General features: G+C 28.1%; 2 protein-coding genes across 2 annotated transcripts in view; both read right to left on the bottom strand.

Moving 5' to 3' along the window:
- Positions 1 to 379: 379 nt before the first annotated feature.
- LOC123290478 (coiled-coil domain-containing protein 174) lies at positions 380 to 3,185 on the bottom strand. The gene is made up of 6 exons (XM_044870690.1): positions 3,047 to 3,185; positions 2,753 to 2,955; positions 2,393 to 2,611; positions 1,883 to 2,124; positions 1,545 to 1,763; positions 380 to 1,401 (listed from the first exon to the last, which is right to left on the bottom strand). Exons 1-6 carry the CDS (start codon positions 3,080 to 3,082, stop codon positions 608 to 610), a joined length of 1,713 nt encoding a protein of 570 aa, XP_044726625.1. The 5' UTR covers positions 3,083 to 3,185; the 3' UTR covers positions 380 to 607.
- Positions 3,186 to 11,448: 8,263 nt separating this feature from the next.
- LOC123290482 (zinc finger protein 395) overlaps positions 11,449 to 21,179 on the bottom strand; it is a 90,175-nt gene continuing 80,444 nt past the window's right edge. Inside the window, exons 2-6 of the mRNA XM_044870695.1 lie at positions 19,482 to 19,651; positions 19,100 to 19,230; positions 13,447 to 13,628; positions 13,232 to 13,332; positions 11,449 to 13,123 (exon numbers count right to left, since the gene is read on the bottom strand). Coding sequence (XP_044726630.1) covers positions 12,466 to 13,123; positions 13,232 to 13,332; positions 13,447 to 13,628; positions 19,100 to 19,230; positions 19,482 to 19,651 — 1,242 coding nt within the window. The 3' untranslated portion in view covers positions 11,449 to 12,465. The remainder of the gene's footprint in view (positions 13,124 to 13,231; positions 13,333 to 13,446; positions 13,629 to 19,099; positions 19,231 to 19,481; positions 19,652 to 21,179) is intronic.

The following is a 21,179-nucleotide window of genomic DNA, read 5'->3' as shown; positions in this document are numbered from 1 at the left end:
TAGGACCCATCTTGTAAACCGTTAGAGATAGAACAAAAGTTTAAATGTAAAAAATGTTCCTTATAAAAAATTAAACAACTTTTGCTTGAAACATTTTTTCGTAAACATCACTGTTTACCCGTGAGGGGGCCAATTAGGCGGAAATTTTATAATATGTACTATACTTGATTATCAGTTATGTATGTGTCACATGTTTGTATGTGTTATGTGATAAAGAAATCAACACTGACTATGCATGGTATTTTAACAATTAACTCAGTCAATTGTTTGTTTTCACTTGTTAAATTTAATAATCCAATTGTGAAAATGTGTTAATAATTTATTTAAAATTTTAATAATTCAAATATTTTTTATTAAAAATAACAATCTAAATGGTTCTACAATGGAATATTTCGTGAATTTTGTTCATCAGAATGTCATCACTTGTCACTTCGCCTTCGTCTAGTTTAAAACAACAAAATGGCGGCTCATTTAAAAATAACATCCAAAATAGAACACGTTTTAGTGAATCGATTCAAGTTTATAGCGACCGTACTTGTGAGTTCCTTCAATGATGTTCTAACAGATTTTGTTTGTATTTGAAAATTTCCATATTTTTGATTTGTGATCAATCAAAGAATCCAACATTTTCAGTTTTCGCATGTTTACGTTCAGATTGTTTACGTAAAAATTTTAAACCAGCTTCAATCGATGCTTGAATCTCACCAAGCGGTTTTTTGTTTTGGTGAGCACGTGATGAAGATGCTTTAGAATCCGTTCCATAATATTCCATTGTTGGTGGTGGGGGGATTTCTGCATAATTATTAAGTTGTTGGTTACGTTCAACATCATCTTCTGCATGTTCTTCTTCAAAAGGATCATATAGAACACTGTTTGACTCCTCAACTTCATTTACAATCGGTATGGGAACAAAATCCGAAGTAAAAGGATTATAAACCCTTTTATAAGGATTGACAGGTTGTTCTTCGACTTCATCTGGATAAAAATCTTTCCATTTGGTTTTGGAAGTCTTTTTTGTAGTGAAACGTAACGGATTCTTCTCATCTTCAGGTACACTTGGAGATAATGGGTGTTCATAAAATCTTTGGTAGTAATTTTTAGATGTTTCACGTTGGTCAGTTCGATTTTCGTCGTCAGACGATGAACTCGACGTCTTACGTCGTCGTGAATTATGATCATATGCAGAAGGTGGAGCAAATTCTTTTGGACGTTCTTTCCGTTTTTCCTGAACCCATTCTTCTTGACTTTTCGGTTCACGTTGTCGATCTTTTTTCCCAATATCCCACGGTCGTATATGTTGATTTCGTATTATTTCCAATTCTTTTTCTTTTGCTTTGTCTTCGTCTGTTTTCTCTTCGGGTGGTTGATCGATTATTATCGGTTCCAATTTCGGTTCTGGTTCTACAACACAACATTAATAGTCCAATAAATTAAATAGCCCATGAGGAATCGACAGCAAAATTGCAGCTAGAGTGCTAAAATTTCAGCCCGGAAACAATTCAGAACGTGCGATATGCAGTTCCAAAAACATTTGATTTTCTTACCATCTTCTAGAGGGGGTAATCCTGCACGTGCCCGTTGACGATTCTTTGCAGCTCGTACTCGTGCAGCTTTCTCAGCGTCACGTTTCTGTTTCAATTCTTGTATTTGTTGTTGTTTGTTTTTGGTCTCTTGTCGTAAATTTTTTAATTCCTCCTGTTGTTTGATTCGTTCGTCCTCGTTGTGTGAGAAATTAAAGTAGCCTACACCGTGTGAACGTGCCTCTGGAATTGATAAAATTTAATTTCAGCATTTCGATTTATAAATAAACATTATTAACATACTGCTTGTGAGAAGAATAACTTTTAGATAAGTTTGTACAAAGGGCGCTATAAAATCTTACCATCAAACAAGACATCCTGATAATGAATATTATCCTTGTTCATTAAATCACGTTCTTGTGCCTCCCACTGTTGACGCATCTGTTCACGTCGTTCATTAAATTCATCCATTTCGGTGACAGGAATCGGTTGTTGCTTTTCTGGTGGCAAGAATGTACTCAACTTTTTATCCTTTGATTTGACAAATGGTAAATCTTTACGAAGACACATGCGGGAACGACCTAAACAATCTGTATACTCCACCCTAGAAAATAAATGACATTACAGGAATAAAACCGAACTAGAACGATTTAAAAAAGCAACAAAATGATCTTATAAAATTGAACATGTGCATAATCAATCATTCAAATCAACAAAAAAATCAAAACAAATCAGAGAATAATAGTAAGCGCTAAATTTATAATATACGAAGAAACGGTAGGAACATAGTTCCAACCGGATGCCCACGATATCTCTCATATTTTATTTTCTTTGGTCAATTATCTTCTTCTTTTGAATATTATTCGACTTACCATTCATCACCAGCTTCAATATTTGTAGGATCTTCGTAGTTTTGATCATCTTCAATCGATTTCAATTGATTTGATTCATTCCATGATGGTTGACCTTGATCGCTATCTTGTTGTTGTGGTTTTTTATTAAATTGAACTAAATAAAGACCTTCATGTTCTTCACTAATTACTGTTTGTGAAAGTTTCTCATACAATTTACTTTTTGCTTCTAGAGCGATCCTTTAAACAAAAATAGAAAACAATTTTGTTATTAAAGATTGTTTGATGAAAATGTTATACCTCCGGAAACCCTTCCCCTGTGAACGGGCCTGGATGGACATGAAGTGAATATTATTTATTAAAGAAGTGGGAATGAGATACCTTGATTGTTTTAAAACATCAGAATCGATTTCATTATTAAATTCATCCCTAGCATTACGTTCCTCTATTCCTGGATTTCTAATCAATGTCGATGTCGATGCTGTCTTCCGTTTAACTGTTGATGTTGGTAATGAACGTGCTTTAAGTTTAGCTTCTTGAACTTCTTGTTGTTTTTTTAGTATTTCAGCTTTTAAACTTAGAAGCTTAAAATAAAAAGATAACACATAAGTACAATTACATTTTATAGGTTAGTTCAATAATTAATTAACTTTAGAATATAAATATTTAACTCACAGATGATTGATTTATTTCAATTGGTTTTTTTTCCATTTTAAAAATGAAATTAACTTATAATTTTATTCTTCAAACTTCTATATTTATATTTTTGATTTTGACATTTGCATTTGACATGACACACAGACTTATATATCAATCGTATAGACTGCAAGCAATACTCCTGGAAGTCATAAAATTAATTCACAGATGATTGATTTATTTCAATTGGCTTTTTTTTACATTTTAAATATGATATTAAATCATAACTTTACTCCAAAAATTTGCATATAGATACATATTTTTAACATTTAGATTTGACATGACACATAGACTTACATATGAATCGTATAGACTACAAAAAGTTCTCTTGGAAGCCACAAAATTATGGAATAACGAGGAAAATCGTTGATTTTATCGAAAATGCCTTTTTTTCTTGCACATATGAAAATTTATATTATACAGTTAAAAAGCTAAAACTTTGAGTAAATCATGAAATTTCATCTAATTTGATGAGAGTTTTAATAAATGGTAAGTAATCTGGTAGTCTAAATTAAAACTATTGAAAAAGGGTCCTTTTCCTGTTTTAATTAGTACGAATTATTATTGCCAGTTGGTGGGGTTGCAACTCTCAGTTATCAATTATTTAAAAAAAAAAACTTCGTACTTACCTTCATTTTTGTGGTTTTTTGAATAAAGTGTTTTGGGTTTGAATAAAAAACAAAATAAATAGGTTTATGATTTTTTTTTTAAATATATGTATATTATTTATTATTTATTATTATTATTTTTATTTATTTATTTTCTAAATATAAGATATATATTGTTTTTGATTTTTGTAAAATTAATTAATTGATTGTGTGTGGTAAAAGAAATAAATCCATATCACTTATATAGAATATTAATATAAATTTAATTAAAATAAAGAACAGGGGGGGGGAGTAGTAAAAATACATTTAATTATATGTAATTAATTATCAAATCAATCAATCGACGATGTTGATTTATAACGAGATTAAGAAACAAGAGAGAGAGAGAGACAGAACAACACAAATAACTAATAATGAGTTCATTATTGAAGAACAGATTTATTCACAATCACAAGACAAGAAAACACTTCATCCATCAACGCTGCTGCAATTCATAAAAATATAAATTTGTTTATTTATTTTAATAATAATAATTAATTTATCAATAATAATCAATTAAATTAATTAATCATAGATTATATTTCATATAAACTGTCCAATTAAATTATTTTTTTGGTAATAAATTTCCAGTGCACTGTGAATGAATGAATTTTTAATTTAGCAATTTTTTGGAAATTAAGCCTCAGATCGAAATTTGGTAAGAAGCTTTTTTGTTCGTCTTGATTAGCTTATTCACGAAATTCAGACTTCTATGGTTAATTATAAAACACCCTGTATACATCATTTATGAATTTTATTGCCTATATTTCTAAATAGTGATATTACTTAAAGATATAGGCAATATCATTACATAAATGATAAAATAATTGCAGCAACGAAGAGTTTTAGAGTTTCTATTAGATCGATACTAATAACTGTTGTTAAAAATAATTATCTATGATTAATTAATTAATTAATTAATTAATTAATAATTGTTTGATTTGTTGTTGGAGGACATAATTAAAAATAAAACATAATTAGAATAAAATTGTTTTGTTTTGTTTTGAATAATAATAATACAAATAATAATTGAGATAAAAATTAATTAATAATTATTAATAATTAAATAATTATTAATATAATTAATAATATAATATAATATATATTTTATAATAATTCATATGTATTTATAATTTTTGTTGTTGTTGTTGTAGAATAATATAAAATTTGTTCCGTAAAATTTATTTTATCTTAAAAATTAACAAATAATAATATATATATATTTTTTTTTAATAATAATAATAATAAGTTTATCACATACACATTCTTTAATCAACATTTATACACAAATAATTAATTATTTATAATATTTTAATAACAAAAGAATAATAATATTTATTTATACAGGGTGTTTATACATGTGACGTTGGTGGAGGGGATAAATGTTCATATTTATCAGCATTACCAACATCATGCGAGCGAGCGCAACAACACTGCATAAAATCGGGGAAAAAAAATATATAATTTTGTTTTATTTAAAAAATACTTCGATTTATTAAAATTAGGGCTTGAAAATAATCTTGACCGTAAAAAGACGTAATTTTTTATAAATTTATTTTTAAAAAGAACATATTGGAATTGAATTTTTTTTTTCAAATTTAGAGATATTTTTTAATAAGGAATTTCCTTAATTGTGAAAAATTAAAAATGTTTTAATGAAAAAGTTTAAATTTACTTTACATGTTTACTGTTACATGCTCATAGCGCGAGTGCTGACGGGATAATATATTATTCTAAACGAGTTTTCTTTTGAGAACGAACAGAAAAACTTCTTAGGACTTGAATTTTATTGATTAGATGACTGTCTTGTCCAACAGTGGCCATTTTAGCAGCCATACATTGTAAAGTAGAAATAAACTTTGTGTACAATGAAAGTTTTAACGCGTTTGATAAATGGTAAGTAAGCAGGTGTTACAAATTCGGTGTATTACGAATTATTATCGCCAGTTGGCGAGTTGCAACTCCCAGTTATCAATACAAAATGTGTACGCGCTCGATTTTAAATTTTTATGAATAATTATTTTTTATTAAAGAAAATCTAAATTTATCGGAAATTTATCGATTTGTTTCTGATAAAATTAGCTATTGAAAGCGTTCAAAACAAGCGATATTGAGTTTAAATTTTTGTTTTTTTTTTTTTTTTTTTTTTTGAACGCAATCAATAATTGAAGAAAAATTCATTCGTTTTCAAAATTCCAAGCCAATTCAATCATTTTTTATAATTTTTTTTATAAATATAAAAGTACAAAAATTTTCGTGGTTTAATTTTTTATGTTTTTTTTTTGCTAATTCGTTTTTTTACTTTAAACAAGCATAAAATATTCTCCAATTAAAAATGTTGTAAAAATTCAAGATTCCAATACATTTTTTTCGACATTTTCTTTTTGATTTTCCTTACACATCTAGGTTATGTTTAGATATATTTTCTTTTAAATTTATTAATAGAGACATTTACTTAAATTTTATTGAACCAATAACACAGCGATATATAATATATATACGATATATACAGGGTGTTTCAATCATATGATGTTGGTAGCGATTCGATCCAACCATACATGATATGTTTGTACACCCGGTATGATAATAATTTTCATTACACATTCTATTGCTATCAATTTGTTTCTTAAGCCCTGAATAGTAAAAAATAATTATTTGGAAAACAAAAATTAAATAAAAAAGGACGACATTAAGATTTTAGACAGAACATTGAGTTGTTTTTTTATATAACGTCCATTTTAATTTGTTATTAATAATTTTATTTATTATTTATTGATATTGCACAGATTTCACATATTTTTTTTTTTAGATATTAATTTTCGATTCAAAATAAAATTTTTTTAATTTTTAATCGAAAATTATTAGCTAAAAAAACAAACAAAGAACATGGGATCCATTCAAGATTGTCAAAATTGATCAAAATAAATAATATATTTTTAAAGAGGGTTGTATTTCGGTGTCCAGCACTGATTTTTATTTTATTTTAATTATTTATTTTTAAATTGTAAAAATAAAGTATTATTTGGTGAGATCTTTTAATTAGAGGCAATTTATAAAAACTATTATGTACAAATTTAATTTTTATGTTTAAGAAAAAAAAAAAATCTAAACTAAAAAGAAGGCTCTCATAAATCGTAAAACAATCCGATATTTTATTTTTGGATTGTACGGTGTTAAAAAGGGAGATGTAATGGCAGCAAGTTAATTTTATACTTTAATACTTCACGTCTGATTTCTTCCAAGACAAGATAGGTTTTTAAAATTAAATTACAGAAGTACACATTCTGTATAATTTAAAAAACCCTCGTACGATAACTTTACGAATTTCAAAGATTTTAATTTTTCAAAATGGCAGTGTTTTCATAAATCATTACTCTCATTTAATAATGCTAAATATCCCAAGATGGATGGCATCAGAAAAAAATATTCGCAACCGTTCGAATGTAAAATTTGAATCAAAGTGCGATTTGTTTGTTAACCGACTTCAAACAAAAAAGGGAGAAGGTTATCAATTCGACTGTTTTTATTTTTTATGTTTGATACCTCAGTTTGTTAACTTTCAACAGGTTGAACCATTTTTGATGATTCTTTATCTATTTGAAAGCTGGTGCTTCCGGTGGTCCAATTTTATTTTGGTACACTTCTGCACACAACGGCATCCATGAGCAAACCATAAAAGACTTAAATTTGCATTAAGTATGCATGACAAGAGGACGAATAACACAATATCACGTCAACCGATTTCAATGATTCTTTTTTTAGTGACAAATTAGTTAGTGTACTTCAGATTCAATAAAAATCACAAAATAAAAAAACTTTTAACATAAAGAAAACCGACTCCAAAAGAAAAACTTTTTTTTTTAAATGCACTAAAAAGTAAAAAAATAACGATAATATATTGTAGTTACAATTATTATGATTTTTGGAGTCAATGTCAGCCATGCTTATGTAGCAAACTGTTCTGTTACAGTTGTTTCCTGGGCTGACACCGACTCCAAAAATAACAATAATTTTAACTACATTATCTTATCGTTATTTTTTTACTTTTTAGTGCATATTAATAAAGTTTTTCTTTTTGTTAAAAATTTTTTGTTTTTGTTTTAATATCCAAAAATGATAACTTTTTGTTTGTGTACAACGATTTATGAGTTAAAAACTTATTTAAAAAAAAAATAAAATAAAATAGTGGAAAAATATACAAAAATTTGCTGCAATTTACACTAAAAGAACAAAAACTAATAAAAGGTACATACAAATAAAAATTGAACTAATAAACATTTAAAATAAATAAACAATTTTTACAAATTAACACATAAATATATAAAAAAAAATTCTTTTTAATTTTCTCCCATTTTAAAATAAGTCAATCATTTTAATAAATATGTGATGATGAACGCCATCTTGTTTTTGTTTTTATTAATAATTAAAATGATTCACTTGTTTTCTTTTTAATTAAATATATAAATTTATGCTACATTTTGTTTTTTTATTAATAAAAATATAAATTTTAATAATTTTTTAAAATATTTTTTTATTTCTTAATACATATTGTTTGTTTTTATATTTATTTGAGTATTTTATTTAATTTTATCTTTTTGTTTTGTGTTTCTTTTTTAATCTTGTATTGATTTGATGACTGATTTATATATTTTTTATTATAATTTTAAATAAGTTCGATCACTTTATATCATTTTTTTTTATTAGAAACAAGTTGTCATATCAAAAAAATGCACTATAACTTAAAGTGATTCGGCTGTCACGTGACGTAAATGTAAAAAAATGCTCTAAAAATGTCGTATAATCATAAAAAACCAAGGTTTTTTATGATTGCTGAGTTTTTTTTCGCATAAACAGTATCTGTGATAAATTTTCTACATGACGAAAACTTTTTGAAGCTCATTCCATAAGGTACTGTATTAAAAATCACAATTTTAAAATGAAATAATTCAAAATTTTGTCCCGCAAAAGGCCCCAAAACTATGTTTATTATGATCAAGGGACTTTGAACTATCATTTACATAAAAAAATATGGACATTCACCGAATTTCCTTAAACAACCGAATCATTTTAATATCAAATTTCTACACCATTTCCCAACAAAAACTTGTATTTAATAAAAGGAATGTTATAAAGTGATCTTGATGACTGATATTAAAAAATTATCACTAATTTGAATAAAATAATAATATGAATAAAATCTAAAATACATGTAATATGTCTTTTGTTTTTTAAATTAATTAATTAATTAATTAATATATAATAATAATAATTTTTTGTTTTAATTAATTTTACATCATTATACTGTTTTTTAAATTTTAATTAACATTTAAATATGTGGAGATAAAATACATTTTATTAAACTTTAATATCATGCACATTGCACATCTTAAACACAATCAGAATCAGAATCAGAATCAGAATCATTATCTGAATACTTACCTCACTCATATCGTTTACATATCGTTTTTTACAAAGCCAACAAAGGGTTTACTTTACTTTCTTTTCAAATATAAAATATCCATCATCTTAAATTTTATTATATACAGGGTGTAACAAAACAATGGACCATCATCTTAATCGTTATCTCATTTGAATGCGGATGATATACATGGATTTTTAGAATGTTGTTGTTACATTCTGTATATAAATGTGATGTGTTATGGTTTAAAGAACAAACATTTTTACACGACACATTTCCTTTACATTCTACGGCCCTACAGGGTGATAAAGCTTCTAAACATTAAATACTTCTTAAATTAAGTGATTATGTCCTAAATTTAGAGTTTTTAACCATAACATATCACAAGCTTTATAAAAAGTAAAACTTTTTTTTTATAATCGTTCAAGTAATATTTAAAATCCATTTAAAAGTTGTGCTTCTTCTCGATTTAAAATTATCTAAAAAAAATGAGGTAGTGATGACGACAAGTCAAACTCAAAAACTTTCATTTACTGGCACTTCAAAATAAAAAAACAGTGTCCTCTATGTGACATGATGCCCTCTGGATTTAAAACAACTAACTAATATTGTAATCTTTTTTTAAAGCTTCTTTAAACATTGCACAACTTTTTTTATTTTTTTTTTCTCACCAAAAATCTTTTTCTGAATTACATCTCAACACATTTTCATTTTGTTTTGTTTTTTTTGGTTTCTTTTCTTAAATATTTTCCCACATATTTTGTTGTAAATAAATTTGACTAAAAAAAAAAAATAAAACTTTGAGATCAAATAAAAGGTAATTAATAATTTGAACTCGTATACACAGACAGGTTAAACAATTATTAAATGTAAAATAAGTTTAGTTTATGTTGAGCTAATTCAGGCTTAATTTGTGAAAATGGTACTTAAATTTGTTACACGATTGTTCATTCAAAACCAAACATTTTTGGATCACAATTTTCAATTATTTTTTTCCTTTTTAATCCAAGATGTGAAAAGTTAAACCTCCCAGTTAAAGTATAAGTTCTTGGACTAATTTAAAATCAATTGATGGTTGGTTTTTTTATGAACAGTAGCGTACACAGAATGGATATTAATTTAAAACCATTTAAGTTATTTTTAAGCTTATTTGTTTTGATAAATATTTGTATTTTCTTCGACTTACTAAGTCAGTCTTTTTAGAGTCTTTAGCCATTTAAAAATCGTGGTTTTTCATTGATAATTTGTTTTATTTGTTTTTTCCTACTTTCCACATTTGCATTAATGATAATTCAGTTCGTAGCATGCAAATGGAAAGTTTTACTAAATTTTTAGAAGGATATCTAAATTCGATTTAATTAAACAGTTCCATACAATACAAAAGTAAAGCCACATTCACACCACACTTGACTCAATATGCTGAGAAGTGTGAGAGTAGCTTTAGGACGTAACATTTTCCAATTTTCTTTTTGTGATAGTTGTATGGAATTTGTTTATTTGTTTTAAATGTAGTTTATTTTCTTATACTTCAAGTTAAACTATTCAAATGAAAAAATGACTTTCAGACAAAAGTTTATTGCGTTGCTTTAAAAACCGTATTTACAACACTTCACTTTACACGACCAACAAAATTAATTCTCTGAATTAATTTTCTTTTCTGGTTAAACCGAATGTAATCACATTTTTCGTTTTTGAAGTGCTTACTTTTAAGACTCGTTTTATTTTGCTTTGGTTTCATTTTTTTTCTAAACAATATGATTTAAGAATTTATAATAAAAATAATATTTATTGTACAGAGAAAATGAACTACATTTTCGAAAATTTCTATATACAGACCAACCCAAACTTTAAGGTCCATCCACTTGAAGGATCGATAAGTTAACTTCCTCCCGAATACGAAAATTTTCTCGGTTTATATTAAACATTTTTCTTGCATTTAATATAAAAGCTAGAACATACCTCTTGTGAGAGATCATGTCATGGCTCTGTACGCTGACTTACCAACCCTTCAAAGAATGGCAGCATTTTTGGGTCTCGTGTATATATACTATAATTTTTTTTTTTTGAATAGGTACACAGCGACTTTTTTTTAATTAATAATTATATTAATATTTATCAATATCACACAATGACTTCTTGATTAATTTTTTTTTTTGGGTTTTTTTTTTTTAATTTTATTTTTTTGTAATACGTAGATATATTTTTAATTTGTTAATTTCACCAATAATCTGGCAGTTTTGTTTTTAATATAATTATTATATATTTATATATCTATAATAAAGATTCATCAAATAATCATAAATATACAGGGTGTTTTTAAATTGACCTTGGAAAACTCAACTACGAGATTAAGGTCATCGAGACAAACGAAAAATGTCTTTAAAAAATTTTTATCTGATTCGTAATTTCCGAGATATTTTGAGATATCTTTCATCCAATCACAAAGCAGTTAGAGTCAGGAGTCAATAATTATCAATTTACTTGATTACTTGTATTCTGAATCTAACTGCTTTCTGATTGGATGAAAGATATCTCGAAATACCTCAAAAATTATCCGATGGAAATTTGTTAAAGATGTTTTCTTTGCTCGTAATAAAATTTTCCAGGGTTAATTAAAGACACCCTGTATATACAGTGTGTACAGCTATATGATGTAGGTCGTGGTGTTGTTATTTAAAAATCTGCTTTGGTCTACATCGCATACCAATACACGCTGTATAAATCAGAGACGATTTTTTAAAATTTTCGATATCAATTAGTTTGTGTATTTGTTTATGAGGACGGTTTTTAAGTACGAAAAGATTTTCTTTTTCTATTCTCAGTATTCCAAAGTTTCTACTCTCCATTAGTGTTCTTCTAGTGCTTCGATTTTTAACTCAAGTAAGAAAAATTGATATGAATCTACGGCAAGTATTGATTTGTAATAATTAACTTCTGAGAAATATATACAGCAATCTTATTTTACTTTCAATTTTAAGCACTAGATGTCTTCACAAAACTATTTATTTATAATCCAACCGTGTCAAGCATCTATTTAAAAAATCGTCTCATTTATTCGCGCCTTGCACAACCGTAGCGAGTGCCGATTAAATTACAAAAATATCCATTAATTAAGACAGCACCAAATCTGCTCCATTAATGAGCATTTTTGTGGTTTTTTGTGTGCAAGGAGCAAATATATTTTTTTTTTTGGATTTTTTTAAACTTTTATAAAAATATTGGTAAAATTGATAATTCATAATTTCGGGGTTTGGGACGATAAGTCGGGATTTTACGATTAAAAGAAAAAAAAAATTGCGTCATAAAATAAAAATGGTTTTGCAATAATTTTCTTAATCCCCAAAACGGCTGCACGCCTTCTTCCATTTACATTGTGTACACCACAGTTCACGATGTTCCATGCCATAGACTTTACGGCATTTTTTGTTTTCGCCACGTAATCGACGCGATGGACTGGGTGGTATTGTACGTGTGGGTGCGGGAGCACTTAACGATAACAACGCTGGAGGACTGGACGGTGATGGATATGGGAATGCACTGACCGGCCTTGGACTCAACTTGTGGTGTTTCATGGGCGACGAAGAGGATGAGACCGTTGAAGATGAGGTTGTCGGTGTGTTATATGTAAATGTGGATGGCGTCGCTTGTATTACGTTGATTTGATGTTGAGTGATAGTGTGCGACGTCGGCGATTGTATTGGAGTCGGTGATTGGACAACGGTAGATATCGATGGTATTGAGGCAGTGGCCGTTACTGAGGACGATTGCGTCACAATTGAATTATTGTTAGCCGCAGCTGCAGCGGCCGCTAATAAATTCGTACGTAAATTACCAACAAATTGTCGTTGATATTCTGGGTCTTCGTGAGGCGGCCGTGCCATGTCTTGGTGTGACATTGTGGGTGGCGACGAATGATGTAAGCCCAATTCAACTTCTGTGTAATAAAATTCTTCTTCGTGATCGGATAAATCATCTTCATTCTGTCTGGGTCTGTAAAAAAAAGCAAATAATATGCTTTATTAATTCTGAAATCAATAACTATACAAATTTAATAAAAGAAATCTCATTTCTCAACTTTAAATTTTGAATTGGACTTACCCTAAATGTACATTTCGTACGTGAGCTTCGATTGTGGTGCAAGATTTGGTCATGTAGAGGCAGCCAGGCCATGTACATTGGAATATCATTCGATTACTAGCCTACAAAAATACAAATTTTATTTTAATTTTCGAGACTCGAGAAGCTTTGTGTTACTCCTAGTTTGGCCAAAAAAGGTATTTCCAAAATGGAATGGATGGAATCTGATATCTTACCTTTTTCTTCCGTGGCAATTCATCCATATAATCAACGACGATACCTTCATCGGACGTGTTCGATTGATATTTCCAATAAGATGCAGCCGATGAGCCCTCCTCACTAAGTGGTGGCGATGGTGTTCCTGAACGCCATGACGCTGAACTGCTACTGCCATCTGTTGGACTAAAATCACCGAAAGCTGTAACAAATAGAAACGAAATATAAGTTACTAGATCAATTCAATGTAAGAAATAATTAGTTTCTAATGGAGGAACTTGTGTAAAACAATCCCTATCCCTATTTCAAGTGTTATAGAAAAGGAATAAGTGAGAGCAAGAGAGGTGAATACCATAACGCGATGGTTTTCACTTTTAAACTTTTGTGAAGCAGACGGATATCAAGCTAGTAAATAATAAAATTTAAATAATTGGTAATTAATTTTACAACTCGATAACAATAAATATGATTTATGAAATGGGGTCACTGTGCCATCAACTCACAACGCAACACCTTATCATTTAGCACTTATCATTTCTTATCATTGAAAAATTAATTATTTTTTAAATAAAACAGTTAAAAAAATATTTTGCAAAAGTCTATTTTTAAAACAATTAAATCAAAAAAGTCGATTAGCTTTGTCAACTAAATACTGTCAGCTACCTTAAGTATGTGTTTTTGCCAAAATACGATTAATTTTTAGGGTAAAAATCGGTTTGTGCTCCTCTAAACCAAAAATTACGCCTCCCCCCTTGGACTAAAAGTTGGATACGGTCATGAATGTATGCTTATTCAAATAAAAAAATATTTGATTAAAAGTCTAGCCATGTTGGATTAAATAATAAAAAAAATTATAATAATCCATCTAAAAATTAGCTAATCTTGTCTCTGTTTAATGAATGGCCACTTATTGCTTTCGCCTGATTTATTTTTGGATTCAACTTTTATTATTTTTGTAATAATTTTTATAAATTTTAGATTTTAAACTTTTACAAAAAAAAGAAAACACTTTGATTAAATTGAATCATTGATCAAAGAAAATAAAAACCACCCCATTGTATATTTAACATCAAATAAACATCTATGTTATTGCCACCCCTACCCCCTTCCTTAAACATCCTGTATATAATAATAAGTATTAAGTTCATGGTTATCTGTTGACCTGAAAACATTTAAAATATTTATAATAGGTCGAGTTTATGCGTGAGTTAGAAAATAACATAAAATATATTGGGTGGACCATTTAAATAACTAGTTAAACAATCAAAAAATAACTTGAACATAAATAATAGAGTTTGATGGGTGCATGATATCCCTCCTCTAATGTCAGAACATGGTGTCTTCCATCAAATTCTACAACTTTTGTTTAGGTAATTTTTTAATTGGTTAACTACAAAACGAGTTATTAGCCATTATAGATTAAAATGGTCCAACCTATATATTTATTTAATTAATTTATATCTATCTATATTAAATGTATTTATCTATGAGTTGACATTGAAAATAAAAGTGAAACTTATTTCATTAAAAATGTATGCTTAATTATCGAGTTTTATTTTATTTCCTTTTTTCAATCAATTGAATTATTTTTAAGTGATTCAATCAATATTGTAAAATAACTAAGTAGGAATTATATAATTCCTGATGATAAAATAATTTGCCCTCTAAAAGCCATCCATATTCATCATACCCAATGAATGTTTTCAAAAACTACAATCATCAAGAATTTACTAAGTTCATACATTTTTATTTCATTAAAGATAACAAGTTGCCTATTTAAAAAAAATACTATTTTTATTATAATTAATAATACAAGATGTTCCAAAATTACCGGACCTAACAGAAACAGTGCATTCATTCTAAGACGAAAAGTTCTTTGGAATTTTTCAACCAGATGCATCGTTAACGGTTAAGATTTCGTTAATTATAGGTCAATTGGGTCTTGAGTCCGTAGAATCCATTTTGTAGGAAGTAAGCAGAAAGATACTCTTATTATTTAGTGTGCCAGAGTGACTATCTTTCTTTACTTTCATGAAGTAAAAAAACAAAGAATTGCGTAATCAACACTGTCTTTATATGTAAGCTAGTAGATATTTATAAAAATAAACAGATCGATGTCTAGATTTGATAATAATATTTATGAATTAAATACCATATTGATTCACAAATATTTTATATTGATTTCAAATAATAATACAATCAATATTAATTTTATTACAAATATAAAATTGAAAACCTTTTGTAAAAGTGATGACATATTCTTGAAGGAAAGATAAATATGGCTACTAAGAGAGTTAATTTTTATGATGCGCACGCACATAGGGTGACATTAAAACTACATGTTGAAGTTAGTTACAATTTTGTCACAACATGAAGTTGGTCAATAAACAAAATGTCACTCACTCTAAACAAGGGCAGATAGATAGTGACAGATTAATTATCATCTATGAACAGAACATCCTCTATAGTTGTGATTAAATAATACAATAATAGCTGGATTGTTGCATCAAGTGTTGGTTTTAAACTAAGCTTGATTTGCACGCGCTACACAAGACAAGCTGCATGGCTACGCTGCGCTGCACTGCGCTCCACTGTCAACAACAATTAGTTATTCACACATAAACAATTAAATTTTCCGTCACGTTTTTATGTACGTTATTTTTGATTGTAAAGCAGTGAATTAGTTCAGCAGCTGAGCGCCATTTTATACCGCAAATTTTAAACCGTTTGCTAATTGATAATTGACTTGAGAAAACAATAAAACTTACTGTATCTTCGGATGAAAAATTGTAATACTATAAAGTAACTTGTAGAAGCCTCGTTAGTCACTGACAATATGGCGGCACATGCGAGTGCGGACCAATACCATAACGTTTATACCGACAAAGGACATGCGTGCGTAAAGAGTGAAATGTCATGACAATCCTATGATCAAAATCTGAGTACGCCGATGCAGTAGACAGTTAGTGTATAAAATATAAAATGAGCCTCAACGCTCAGACTATAATGTAATGCAATGCAATGCAATGTAATTTATTTGCTTGTAATGATAAAGGAAATATCACACGTGTGTGGAAAATATGAGTTAGTATGTCATGTCCATCAGTCCATCCATGCAGGGAGTCAGTTTAGTTGTTGACAATGACCTTAAGGAAAACTCATTCAAACACAAATATACTTAAGTAATTATATATTCATCATGAAGCAAATTTATAACAGATTCTGTTTTTGCAAAAAAAAATTACTTTATAGCTTTTTCCAAAAAGAAAACATAAAAAAAATTTGGTTCTTGAGGCTTTTTCGATATTTTTAAAGCATTTTTTTACATTTACGTCACACAAATTGCCTAGTTTACGATATTTTTAGACCGTTTTCTTACATGTAGTGTGTGGTATCTATCTTGTAAATCGTTAGAGAGAGGCCAAAAATTTAAATGTTAAAATAATTCCTTATAAAAAAATAAACAACTTTTGTTTGAAACATTTGGTCGTAAACATCACTGTTTGTTTATCCACGAGGGTGCAAATTAGGTTCAAATTTTTTAGTATGTTGTTTAATATGAATATCAGTTACAAGTGTGTGGCTATCTAAGAGTGGATATCTTTCTTTACTTACATGACTGTAAAAAAAACAAACGATTACGTAATCTACATTGTCTTAACATGGTATTTCAACAATTAACTCAGTTAATTGTTTGTTTTCATTTGTTTACAGTGATATTAAGCGATAGGTTTTTGAAATTTAACAGGTTTAAGTTCAGATAGAATCAATCAATAGTGAGTGAATAGTTAAAAGTAAATAATTTTTACTTGAATGTGACCTTGAAGTGCATTAAGTAATATTTACTTATAATAAAATAATGAATGACCTTGAAATGCATAGATAATAACGTAGGTAGGTAGATAGATAGTTACACGCGGATCTAATAAAAATTTAATAAGTTCAACTATCGCTGGCTTATAAGTTACACCTTGCACCTGTTTACCTTGTATGCAGCAAAGCTATTATATTCATTAATTACTAACTAGACCCGTACGGAATTCCGCTACCGTAGTTACCGTAACCGGTGGCTACCCTGTACCCATTGCTAAAAACGACAATTTTATAGTGAAAAAATCAAAAATTCTTAAATTAATATTAGGTGAACATGTATTAAACATAGTAATTATATATCTAGAGTCTTAAGAGAGCATCTTTAAAAACTAACATGTTTGCCTAATAAACTTATTATTTGTTAAAAGTTTTTTATAAACTTAAAGGTGTAGTAATATTTATTTTATTTATTTTTGTAATAAAGATATTTTAAAATAAAAATAACAATAACCAATATACATATAATAATATAATCAATAATCAATAAAATCAATGACATTGAATTTTAAAAATAACTTGTGTTCATGCTTACACAGTCATCAGTTCACACACACACACACACACACACACACATTCACATTCACCCACACCATTATAAATATAACTATAAGAATCTTATATATTATTACTGTAGCAAGTTTTTTTCTGTCCTACTCTTATCTTCCTCATTTCTTTATCAAATTCCATGATTCGCCCCTCCATATTCACTTTTATTATGTCTAGGTTTGACGAAAATTATATTGGAGGTCTAAAAATGTACCGCTTAAGAAAAAACACGGTAGAGAAGTTTATTAGACAAACATGCATTTTTACAGATGCTCTCCTAATACTCTACACGTATAATTACTATTTTTAATACATGTTCTCCTAATATTAATTTAAGAATTTTTGATTTTTTCCCCTATTTTTCAACGAAATTTGGTATTTTTTATTGTTTATAGCCACCACGTGTGCAAGGTAGCCACAGGTTACGGGAGCAGAATTCCGCACGGGTCAAGCTAGTGTAGTTTTTTTTTTCATTTTAGATTTTAGATAACAAACTTATGTCGTCATAGACATTATCAGAAATAATTTGTAATTATAGCAACTTTTAACAGCACATGCAAACATTTTAGCGTGTGCGTAGCAATTAATTATAACTAGAATAGGTTATGGGCCAGGATCAGTGTTGTAATAATCATTTCAGAACAGCTTTCACCCACGACATTTTGCTAAGCAGTGTACTTTTTAAAAGCTAGTTAAGCTCATGATCTTAGTAATGTAATTTGCCAGATTCATTGAAAGAAAAGTTTTCAATTATGTAAGTTTCTTTGCTAAAATGATTATCAAATACTATTTGTGGACTATCGATGGCCCTAGAACTATAATTGTAATGTTATCACATATTTATTTTATATTTTTTTTAAATTAATAATTATTATTTTAATATATTCATTGCACGTGATTTATGAAGATTTGTATTTTTACATGTGTTGCGTTATTTTCAAATAACTATGGTTTCGAAGCAAACTATTGTAATCAAGGCAGGGAAAAAACCTTAAATTCTCCTTCAAAATTTGGACTCAATTGTTTATGCTGTCCCAAAATTAACTCAAGCTTTAATTTTTACGCTTTCTGTTTGATTGAAAATCAAGAAACGAAAATAGTCTGACAGCTGAAAGTTTAGGATTTTTAAAATTCGAGCTCTACTCGAAATATCAACGATCCTTCCCTGTTGAGAAATAAAATAGTTCTGGAATATTATGGTCTGTTTTTATGGTAGAACATGTTTGGACCCGTAGATCATGTTTTGGTACTTACATGGCATGTGTGATGATTTGGGTGAACATGATAAACTCATTAAGACCAAGGCTGCACTGCACTCATCCATCAGATCGTCCTCTGAATCGTACATGTCATCATGACTACTGCTTGGCCGTCGTTTACGTGACCTAGAAACAAATTAAAACAAAATATTCAAAACTGGATTGAACACAAATATCAAAAGCGGATAGAATGAAAGAAATCTAAGTTAATAGCTAATCGCTAATGAGAATCCGATTAGTTGGACCATTTTTAGAACAGCCTGTATAAAATTCAGTTAATATAAATTATTGTAAATTAATATAAATATAAAAAGTAAATTAATTAAAATAAATTAATAAAAATTAAAGTTAAAAAGTTAAAATAAAAAAGAACTCACCCCTGTTGAACTTGTGGTACATCAATGGTGTGCGATGCTTGTCGCTTACGTTCACCGCCAGCCATGTCGGCAAGTCTCGCAAAATCTGTATCTTGGTCCATCAACCTCGCTGACTTTCTGGATTCAAGTAGACGTACCTCATCGATACGTTTAGTCACCTCCACAGGCGTCTGGAACAAATCAAATATATATATATACATTACACAGAGTTTAATGATACTAAACAATATCAAAAAAAATAAATTTTAACAATATTTTTTTCAACAAAACACTTAGTCCTACGGTCAGCTGTAATATTTGACAATTATTTTAGATGAGATGAGAATTAATTGGTAGCTCAAGACAAATAAAAATCATGATATATAAAAATTTTTTACGATATACTCCAAAACCACTCAATCGATTTCAATGAAATTTTATAGGTGTATATTTCTTGATCCAATTTATAAGATAGAATACTTTTTGCGCGATTACTGAACGTCAATTTTGTATAATTCCGAATTTTACGAAAGGTTTGAATTCACTACTTAGTTCGATAAATTCTCAATAGATGGCGGTAAGGGTTATACGATTTCCTTAAATAATCTTATTTTCATTTTGTGTAAGTATTCAATAGATGGTGCTAATTATATAAATTTAGCTACTGACGATAATTGCCTTGCAATCGAAATATCAATATTTGTCAAAATGTAAGTCTGTTGTAGGTTTATTTAATTATATTTTTTAAATAGAATTTCTTAATATACAATTTTATTTCGAGTATCGTGATATTTATTCCAATAACTCAACAAGTTATTAAAATTTTCATATTTTATTTTGTCATATCTGTTTATTTATGAAAATGCTACGCTTAGCACTAGATTTATTTAACATTGAATTAGTTCGTAGCAGGTTGGTTAACATAGGAGAGACTACAAGCTTATATGCGTATATTCGCATCCTACGTCAACCAGACAATATCTCGCACTCAGACTGAGTACATACAAAAAAAAATTTTTCTAGAGAAAGCTTTTTTTATTATTTGTTTATTAAAACCTTTTTTTTTTTTAAATTTTCTTTCATTTTAATATATTGAAGGTTGTTGAAAGGTCAAAGATTGTTACATAAATCTTCATCTAGAATGTTGACCCACTTATTTTAAGGTCAACTTTTTTGCAATCTATGTTTACGAATTTACAAATATACTAGATTTGTTAGGTTAGTATTTCTTTATGAAGGACATCTATTAGAATGTTTTTGTAATATTTTGTGGTTTATGTCCTTGATAAATTAGTAATTATTGTAGAAAGGTAATTGTAAGGTATCCTTTACGTTTGACAGAGTAAATATAGTTTCCCTTTTTAATTCAATGTTAAAGTTCACTTAAAAAATAAGTAAATAGGCAACTCGATCGATAACTATTATATATGGTATAATGTATACGTAATTCAAGTTGCCTATTTATTAATTTTGTAGGTCAACTATAACATAAATCGTTTCATTGAAGTAACAATTTATTGTTTATAAACAAATAGAAGCATTTTCATCACTAACTCAAGCCTTACTGATGATATTTTACGCTTCAGAAACATGAGGTTTAAGCAAAATACGAGCGGTTTTTTGCATCAAAAGAGGCTTTACTATCTCAAAAACTTGAGTAACTCATATGAAATTACATTTCATATGAGTAACTTGAGTTAAAAAAAAAAATTAATAAAG

The sequence above is a fragment of the Chrysoperla carnea genome, chromosome 1 (assembly GCF_905475395.1).
Source record: "Chrysoperla carnea chromosome 1, inChrCarn1.1, whole genome shotgun sequence".
NCBI lineage: Eukaryota > Metazoa > Arthropoda > Insecta > Neuroptera > Chrysopidae > Chrysoperla > Chrysoperla carnea.
This window is presented reverse-complemented; position numbering and strand designations above follow the sequence as displayed.